General features: G+C 31.5%; 1 protein-coding gene across 1 annotated transcript in view; it reads left to right on the forward strand.

The window, feature by feature from the left end:
- LOC124890028 (pectinesterase 1-like) overlaps positions 1-2,680 on the forward strand; it is an 8,441-nt gene extending 5,761 nt beyond the window's left edge. Inside the window, exons 3-5 of the mRNA XM_047401922.1 lie at positions 172-378; positions 969-1,210; positions 1,942-2,680. Of these exons, the coding sequence (XP_047257878.1) occupies positions 172-378; positions 969-1,210; positions 1,942-2,101 (609 nt within the window). The 3' untranslated portion in view covers positions 2,102-2,680. The remainder of the gene's footprint in view (positions 1-171; positions 379-968; positions 1,211-1,941) is intronic.
- The last annotated feature ends 8,251 nt before the right edge of the window (positions 2,681-10,931 follow it).

Raw genomic sequence — 10,931 nt, forward strand, 5'->3', positions numbered from 1 at the left:
TATGTAATAATGGTATGGAAGGATAGCCTGTACACCGACCTTACTCTACATTGGTGGTTGAGAGGTCAAGCTATCCAAAAAAGAATAACGGAAGTACATGAAATAGCAAATAATAACAAAAACAACAAGATTTTTAAACCTAATTATGTATGTTCTGATTATTATGATTAGAATACAGCACCAAGACCAGATGGAAGAAGTGAATTAGGTCAAGCAGCAGCATTGAGGACAGGAGGAGACAAAGCCTCATTGTATAACTGTAAAATGTATGGATTTCAAGATACATTTTGTGATGATAGTGGCAAACATTTCTTCAAAGATTGTTATATTGAAGGCACTGTTGATTTCATCTTTGGCAATGGCAAATCCTTATACCTGGTAACTATTAACAGTTCCATTTCTTTCTTCTTTCTTTTCTTTAAAATCAAAGTCAATTTCATCCATTCCAACTGAACCATTTGATACATTTTGTCAAAACAATTGGTTCAACTTTTATTTTTGGCATGATATATAAATGTGTCCTTTAACTTGACCTCAACTGATATTTGTGCCCTTCATTGTTTGAATGTGCACAACTAGGTACTTACACTTGTAGAAAGCTGAACAAGTAGACATACGTGTCTTACATGGCAATCTCACGTAAATTGCCACGTGGGATGTTTGTGTCTATTTGTTTAGCTTTATACAAATTTAAATGTCTACCTGAGCACACCCAAAGTTTCAAAGTTGGAGGACATAAATGTCAGCTAAGATCAAGTTAAAGGACACATTTATATATTTTGTCTTTGTTTTTTATCGGTAAATCTATTACACTTCTACTATTATGGATTCAGAATTTTATACATTTACTATTTTAGTGATTTTTCAAAGACACATACCATGAATCATTTCCCTGTTTTAGTCATAATATAAAGTAGATGAAATTTTTTTTCATCTATGCCCTTTTTTTTTTTTTGGAAAAAATATAGAACACAGAGACACATGTGATTCCAGGAGATCCAATGGCAATGGTGACAGCACAGGCAAGAGCTGCAGCAAATGTAGACAGTGGATTTTCGTTTGTGCATTGTATGGTTACTGGTACTGGAAATACAGCATACTTGGGAAGAGCATGGAAACAATTCTCTAAAGTTGTTTTCTCATATACTGATATGAGTGATGTTGTTCACCCTGAAGGATGGTCTGATTTTGGCAAAAAGGAGTTTGGCAGGTTAGTAGTCACTGACAATAGTGTAGAGTATTTTGTACGCACAAAACTTAAATTCGTTTTACTAACATAAGTTCACCTAAGTCTACACACAAAAACTCTCTTTATCCACAAGCTCATCATTACTGCAACGTCAATTCACTTATCTTGGTTTCAACGGATATCACTGAAGACCCTTAATTAAATCTTAGAAATTTATTTAACTACTTTAATTTAGTTATCACATACTATTGATCCACCACTTTGAATGACCTTATTATCTGATATCTCGCTCGAGTGTCCATAGGCGATGTTTGCTTATAAAAAAAAGTCGCCCCTTTTATCCTATCACTCCTACTATATGTAGAAGTTAAACTCTTTTGTTAATTAATTTAAGAGGGATAATATGGTCACTAATCGAGTTTGATATAAGTTCGTTTTGTTGGTAAGAACGAATATTAATAGCTATATACTAATTCGCGTTATAACAAAATAGAGGGTCATGACAAACCAATAGAATGTACGAACCAAAGTCAGAAAGCATATTATTGTTACATGTTTAAATATTTCTAACAACTGAAAGTGCATTAAGTATGAGGCTAACTCGTGATTTTAGAAATGGGAAATAACAAGTTGCATTAAAAAAATGAGTTTCAGATGTGTGTGTGTGTTGATAGTATAAAAATATATTTATAGAATTAAATAACATATATTAAATCCACACATATTATAACGTAAATTCTCATTATTTTCAGCTCGGTCTATTATGGAGAATACAAGAATAAAGGAGCAGGAGCAACTTTGGATCGTAGAATTGGGTATGTGAAGAAATTAAGTGATGAAGAGGCAAAACCTTTTATTTCCCTTGCCTATATTGAAGGCTCCAAGTGGTTGCTTCCTCCCCTGACACTTTAAATATTTGAAGTATTATATGGTGGTGCTGTTTTGATAAAAGATGATTTTATCTATTGTAAAATGTTTTAATGAAGAACAAAAAGTTCAAATCACTTTTTTAAAGCTCTTCACACTTTTAATATATTATAAATAAATTCTTTTGAATCCCAACCTCTTTTCCCCCTTTTGCCTCCTTTACCTAGTATTGAAACACAATGTACTAGAGTGTGGACCATATAAGTATCTTGCACTCTGTTTGAATAATCCTTATATATTACTCCCTCCGTTTTACAATAAGTGAATTGTTGGAGTAATTTTAGTGTTTCAAAATAAGTGAATGGTTCACAATTTAAGGTAGATGTTAGAAATTCTTTTCAAATTTATCCTCCATTAAATGTGCATCGGGAGTGATGTCTTTTTGAAGAGGGTAAAAATGAAAAAACATGATAAATTTATGACTTTGCTTTTTTTTTTTCTTAACATGTGTGCCAGAATCCAACAATTAACTTATTATGAAGTGGAGGGAGTATTATATTGTACCGTACTGTATTATTTGAATGCATATAATTTATTGATAGATCGTATCGTTTTCTAGTGTTACATCATGTGATAATGTTATATATTAATAATTTGAAAAAAAAAATCTACAAGAAAAGTAGAGTATGTAGCTAAAATTGTTATGAAAAAATAAGTGTCGACATTGAAATTTTGTGGGCTCTACAAAAAGAGTTCAAATTTGGTTAGAGTTCTTGGGGGCTACTTTACCCTAAATTTAGCTTGATGACTACTCAACCTAAACCCTAAATTCACGGGATATTCACAAAGAGATCAACGATCTTCAAAGTCCCAATAAGTTCATGGGATATTTATAGATCAAAATGCTTTCTTCTTGATAATCAAATAAATCAAGAAGATCCATCAAATTCAAATACTCCTACGTTCGAGAAATACTGTTGGAGTACCACATCAAATTCAACTACTCCTACGTTCGAGAAATACTGTTGGAGTCCCACATCGGTGGGTTAAAGGGTTCTTGATCTCTTCATATGGTCTTGGACAATCCTCCCCTCATGAGCTAGCTTTTGAGGTTGAGTTAGGCACAAGGTCGATTTCTTTATTATGGTATCAGAGCCAGGCTCACCCAGTTCATTGTTTCCGATGTTGGGCCCCCGTCTTATAATGTCCACGCTCCAAATATCCAGCCCTGGGCGTGCGGAGGGTGTTGGAGTCCCACATCGGTGGGTTAAAGGGTTCTTGGTCTCCTTATATGGTCTTGGGCAATCCTCCCCTCATGAGTTAGCTTTTGAGGTTGAGTTAGCCACAAGGTCCATTTCTTTATTAAATATGCCACTAACGGCCCTCGAATCACGGAGAAATTCATATCAAATTCTATGTTCGAGAATAAGCCACTAACTACCCTCGAATTACGGAGAAAATCAAGAGAGGAGAATCAAGGGAGGAACACATTTGTAACCACAATCGTTTATCAATAAAAAATTCTTGTTTCTTCATATTTTTGTTTGTGGTTAAAATTTATTTTCCATGAACGAAAATTTGTTGCGAACAATGAATTCAAGAATAAAATAAGATCATTGAATAATAAGTATATAAAAATAAATAAGAAAAAAAATACAATCACACCAAATTGCGTTGTTACACAAGAGGGGTATAAAGTTGCAGCTTAGACTAAAGGAAGGGAAAAACAATGAATCCAGAACATGCGATAGAGTAGTTCAGTACGGAGGAAAATACTTTGTCTCGTTAGGACTTGTTTAAGAAACCAAATTTGTTTGGGAATAGGGAATCAAATTTCCTTAGGATTTAGTATTTATTTAATTGATGTGTAGTTAAAATTTGTTTCTCCAAATTCATATTGGAATAGGTTTTGTACTCTTAATTATTTAATTTGATTTTCTAGTATTATAAATAAAAGCAATCCAAAGAGTTTCCTCTTAGAGCAAGTATAACTCTATCTGTACCAAGAATGATAATAATTGAGAATCACCCGATCTCTAATTCAGAGGCGAATGTAGGATTTAAAGTTTGTGGGTTTCCCATATTAGATAAAAATAAAAACAAATAGTAAGTAATGGATTTGAACCCACAACCATGAGTGCAATAAAATTTTTACAAGCACCTCTACCCCACTAGACCAACAATACAATTTGGTTATAGATTCTCAACTTAAAATTTTATATACTTACTATATTTCTCTATATAAATACTAGGTCCGTACGAAAGTTTTTGGGTTCTCGGGAACCCCAACGGGACCTCTAGATCCGCCCCTGTCTCTAAATGTTAATTATGTCTTAAATTTTTTTCGTCGTGTATTTTAGAAAATTCACATATTTTCTTGTAGTGAAATTTAAGTTTGAGAATAAAATAGAATTATGGTTTCCAAAATATACAAGAGAAAAATTTAAGATATAATTAACAAATTTCTTTATCAGAATTTTGGCTTCGAATTATTTTGATATTATGAGTTTGAAATTCAATACTACTATTTATTTTTTAAGTGGAAAAGTCATCGTTTCCACCTTAAACTATACTCGAAAATTCTAGATCACACCTAAACTATCATGGTGACCTATTACACACCTAAACTATATAAAAGTGAAATTTTTTACCCCCTAATTATTTAAATAAAAAAAAGCGCGTCTAAATTAAAAATTAATGCAAAAAAAAAATAAAATTAAAATACTCCTCTTCCCAGCCCCCAGCATCCATCCCCCCCCCCTCCACCCCAAAACCATCTTCTTCTACTTTCCTGAATTGTTGCAGTTATAAAAATCCCCATACTAAAAATTCCAATTCCAATTCCAAGTTGCTAATGAGTCTGTTGATTTGAATTCCTTTTAAATTCGAACGATTAATGGTGGCTGAAATTCCTCCTTCTTCTTCTTCCCCCAATTCAATTCAACCATCGAACCCTATTATTGACTCCGCCGAAGCTGCAAATCAAGCAATCGTCGCCGGAGCTACATCACTGACGATGATGTCAGCTAATCCAGCAACCAACATGACTTCTCCTTCTAACATCTCACAATTGCCTTCAATTGACCCGTTAACCAAATCTTAGCAACAACAGCAAATTCAGATGCAGCCGTAAAAAATGCAACAATAATTGACACAATTGCAACAACAGCAAATGCAGCTTCAGCAGTAGCAGCAGAATAGTAATTCGAGTAATATTAATAGTAGCAACAGTAACTTAATGTCTGCCTCTAATTTTCAGATGCAGCAGAGCTTACAGAGATCACCGTCGATATCGAGGTTAAGTCCAATGCAAATGCAACAGCAGCAGCAACAACACTTTGGTTTGTTGAGGCAACAATCAGGAGGAGGGCTTTATGGTCAAATGAATTTTTCACATACCTACACCTTTCTTTAGGATTTATAAAATGGGACCAACATAGAACCTTGCGATTAATCTGTCATTGCAGATCAAAAATTGATCTTATGTAAGCTAAAACATCAAGGAGGGTTTGGACATTGAAGAAAGAAAAAAATTGACCTCATAACAATAGAGGGAGGTTTTGGACATTGAAGAAAAAAAAAATTAACTTAAAAAGAAAAAAAAATTATAAAAATAATAAATTTATTATTTTTTCGTATTATGTTGATGTGGCAGGCACGTGTAAAATACTGCACCACCTACAAGTGGTATAATGCTTTACAGGGTGTAGAAAATTCCACTTTTATATAGTTTAGGTGTGCAATAAGTCACTTTGATAGTTTATGTGTGACCTAGACTTTTTGAGTATAGTGTAAAGTGGAAACGATGACTTTTTCCTTTTTTTCCTCACACACTGCATTTGCCTCCATTAGTCGAGATACTTAATGTTTTCTTTTGTGCATTGTATGGTCACGGGTACTGGAAAAATAGCATATTGGGGAAGGGCATGGAAGCAATTCGTTAAGCTAGTGTTTGGATTGTGATTTCATCTCATGATAAATTTTTAAAAAGTCTATGGTTTGGAACTCCAAATCATATGATTTCAATGTATTTAAACCTGTCAAACGGGTCGAGTTGACCCAGCCCAATCTGACCCGTTTAATAAAATCGGCCCGATCAGCCCATGGATTGTAGGGTACCGAGTCCCAGGATGGTTTAATTTTTTGGTTGAGCCCGATTAATCCGGTCCAGGCCCGCCGGTTAACCGGCCCAGTTATCTTTTTCTTTTTAGAATTTTGGAGATTTGGGTCAAACTAGTCGTTGGCTCAACGGCTATATAGCCATTTTTGAGTCCAAACGGCTAGTTTGGGCCCTTTTATTAAAAAAAAAAAAATCATTTAAAATATTTTTTAATCCCAAAAAAATTCCAATAAATACCCTACACCTTCAAATCATTTTTCACACAATTTTAATTCTCTCAATTCTCAATTCTCAATTCACAAATATTCTATATATTTAATTTCCTAAAGTGCTCACTTTAATTTTTTAATTCTACGATTACAAAGTACGAGTAAAAATTTCTAAAGTCGCAACCTTCGGATACTTTTAAAATTTGGTATTGTCGTTCCATCTCTTACGTTTAATTTCTATTTAGTGTATTAATATTGTTGAATATTTAATTTTATTATATTTGTGTATTTTGAATTTTTCTAGTTTAATTTATATTATGGATAAATTAAGAAACCTCGCTACTAAAGGTGTTAAAATTTTTTGTCCCGGAAGCAATAGTGGTAGTAAAAAGCGAATTACTAGTGGTAGAGGTACTTCAAGTAGTAGATATACCCGCGTGTCTTCGCCTCTGGTACCACTTGGTACACCTTTTGAGGAAGAAATAGGTGTAGGTGCTCATGATATGGATTATGTAGAAGTTTAGGAAAATTACGGTATAGAAGAAGAAAATGAAGTAGATGCGGTTAATTTAGACGAAGATGATGAAAATATTGGTGAGACACCCGCAGTAGAAAATGTAAAGTTAGATCTGAATTGGTTAATCTCCCTCCCCGTCCTCCCCATGCCTCAAGAGCTCGTAAAACAACTAGTATTGCATGGCAATTTTTTGAACATATATCATATTCTGAGGTGCAATGTAATATTTTCAACAAATATATAAGCATAAAAGCGGAGGCAAGCAAGGGGGTACGGGTACGTTAATGAGACATATAGGTTATGCTCACAAAAGAGAATTAAATATTGTACGAGGTGGTGGGGATGTTGGTGGGCCAACACAAACTAGAATGGAACCAACAACCGGTCAGGTAATGAAGAAGTATAATAAATTGAGGGATCGGGAAGAAATAGCTAAAATGGTAGTTGTGGGTTGTTTGCCTTTATTCATTATATACAAGCAATTTATAATCCTACGTTTAATGGTATTCCTAGAAGTACTTGTTGGTCTGATATTTTTAGACTTCATTCACAATATTATTTTTATTTATCTACATTGTTAAAAATATTCAATGTAGGTTGTCCCTAACTTTTGATCTTGGTCGTGCTGTAAATAAAAATTCGTTACTTGTCATTGGATGTATAGTAATTTTGTGATGCAAAAACGTATTCTTGCTTTTTTATATGATGAAGATCGTAAACATACTAGAGATTTTATTGCTGATTCGATTGCTAAAGTTGCAGAATTTTATGATATCGAAAATAAAATCTTATGTATTGCTTTTGATAATGCTTCTAACAACAAGATTGCTATAACAAAGTTAAAATGTGGCCTATCTCCGCCGTTACCTGAAATTTTTCATATTAAGTGTGCATGTCATATATATAATTTAATTGTAAAAGATGGTCTTGAGTTTTTTGAGCTTTATATTGAAAAAATTCGTCTTGTTGTTGGTTTTGTCAAGTAAATAATTGAAGAAAAAGAATTAGAGAATTTAAAGTTAAATGTCAAGAAAATAGACTTGCACCGATATTGATGTCTGAGGAAATTGATATTAGATGAAATTCTACGTATGATTTTTTAAAAACTTGTTATAAATATAGAGTTTCTATTACACTAGTTTTTAACCAACATTATGGTTCATTTGTTGATTCTGCTGATTGCATGCTACATGATTCTGATTGGATTGTAATTAATGATCTTGTTAAGTTTTTAGAAAAAATTTATATAGCTATGTTTGAATTTTTCGATGCTTATTATCCTACTGTTTGTAATATTTTGGTCTATATAGCCGATATCTTTGGTTTGCTCAAAGAATATAAAAATAAAGAAGGTTATAAAGAAGCTGTTGGTGCCATGTTTATTAAATTTAAAAAAAAAAAAAATTCCCGATTCCCCCTATTTACTTGGTTGGTGCTATGCTAAATTTATGCATGAAATATAATACTATGTGCCACTTTAGTACTCTTATTTAGGCTAACTTAGAAATAAATACTAACAATGATTCTGAACAAGTACAACCTGATTTGTAGACGACTATGAGTGATGCGAATGAATACATAGAAAAATTATATAATCACTATGCTGATTTAGTTGATTTAGTCGTACCTACAAATATCACTCCAACTGTCGCTCCTTATCTTCCCGAGAATCCATCATCTATAATATATTAAAAGTGTGAAAACCCTTAGAAAAGTGATTTGAACTTTTTACCCTTCATTAAAACACTCTCCTTTAGACAAAATCGTCATTTTACTATTTTTTTTTAAAATTATAATTATATATAAATACTAATAATATATATTTTTGAAAAAAACAAAAAATCACCATTATTAAAAGAGTCTTAATTATGGTATCTTATATTTGGCAAATAAAGACAACTATAGAAGTAAAACAAAATTACTTTATTAGTTTAAAACGATACAACTTGTTTGAAATAAAATTCACCGTATACATTAAAATAATAAATTTATCCTATTTTTGGACTGTTGTTAAAGTTAAAAGCAGTAGTAAAATAATTTAATAATTTAATTATTGGTGTTGCCTTCTATAGACGTATCAACTAAATGTGTATCTCTCCTTATCCCTTTATTTATGAAAAAAAAATCTATAATTTATATCTATATCTATAATCTATAATATATTAAAAGTGTGAAGACCTTTAGAAAAGTGATTTGAACCTTTCGTACTTCATTAAAAGACTCTCCTTTAGACAAAACTGTCTTTTCACTATTTTTTTAATATATTATTTAATTATTTTGAATATATTAACTAAACTCTTAAAATATATGGGACTCCTAAAATATATGGCAGGAGAATTAATTAATATTTTCCTTTGTACTGATCAATTAGAAAGATATCCCTAAATAAGATAGAAAAATACTCCTAAAATAGGATTAAGGAAATACTTTTATAAATATTGAGATGCACGTTAAACTAGAGAAGAAACTGGTTTACTTATTGGAAAAATATGATTAACGCTCATCTAATTTGATTCAGTTGCATGTCTAGATTGGTGGATGCTTTAATTTTCTAACCCTCAACTTCTTCACTATTTTTGTCAACATAATAGAATTCAACGTATGCGTGTGTGTGTGTATATATATATATATATATATATATATATATATTTTCTTTAGTGTCAAAATTTTCGCTTAGAAAAGAATTATTTTCATCAAAATTGAAGTTTTGTTCGCTATTGTATTATTTTTTTGTAATTTACAGGTGGTAGATAAATGTCGGTCGGCTTTGAGAAATTTTTTGTGTGAAGTTTAGATTTAATTATATTGTTTTGATGTCTCTATCATCATATTATTTTGTTGCAGTTTACAAGTGGTAGATGAATGTCAATCTGGTTGTTTTTTTTAGGAACGGGTAGGTTTAATTAAATAAATTCTCCAAAAGATGTTGAATTTAATTATTGTATTTATATTCAATATTTAAATAAATATCTTATTTAGCATAACATTTGAACTTAATAAAGTGAGGTACACGCGCAAAACGCGTACACCTAAACTAGTCTTCTAAAAGGCCATCACATAGTGGTTTTCCTGATTCCTTTTATAATTTACCTTGTTGGAACAGTGTTGATGAGAAAGCTTACATATCAAGTTATCGGGAAGAGCTTAAATATTATCTTTGGTCGCCGCCAGAGGATCGCAGACGACGGATGAACACATTGAATTGGTGGAGGACTAATGAAACACAATATCCTGTGCTTTCAAGATTAGTTAGAGATATCTTGAATGTTCCAATGTCAACCGTTGCATCAAAGAGCGCTTTTAGTCAGGGATGACAGTAACTTAGAGACAACCGACACTCATTGAGAAGCAATGCAATGAATCTAGTTTACCTCAGAGATTGGATTAGAGTGGAAACAAGAAATCAAAGAATGGAACCAGAACCGAACGACGAGCAAAAAATGTCTTCACGGGAAACTCAGCAAAATCAAATCCAATGCATGGTTTTACTTCCGTTGACTTTGACTATCCTATGCAAGTTCCCGTTAATATTAACACGAATGAGTTAAAAAAAATGATGCATAATTTGTAGATTTTTCAGTCATGTAAATTATAAATTTGGATCATTTTGCAATCAATAAAATTCAACATTCATTCACTCCTTAGTCCTTACTTTGTAATTTTTTTCATTTAATGATTCAAATTGAATTTCTAGTTTAAATTAAAAACTTACTTTTAATATATTATTAATTTACTATCAAGTATTATTAATTTATTATATTAAGTAGCATATATTTTGTATATTTGTGTATATATCTTCTATACATGTGTATATATTTAATGTATACATGTGTATATATTTTATAAATTGTATATATATTGTAGTGTATATATATATATATATATTGTAGTATATGTTTTATTTAAAGGAGTACATACATATTGAATGGTGCGTATATATGTGTATATAACTTCTATAGACGTATATATTTAACGTAGACATGTATATATATTTTATAAATTAGTATATAACTATATATATATATATAT

This window comes from Capsicum annuum, unplaced genomic scaffold (genome assembly GCF_002878395.1).
Source record: "Capsicum annuum cultivar UCD-10X-F1 unplaced genomic scaffold, UCD10Xv1.1 ctg1001, whole genome shotgun sequence".
NCBI lineage: Eukaryota > Viridiplantae > Streptophyta > Magnoliopsida > Solanales > Solanaceae > Capsicum > Capsicum annuum.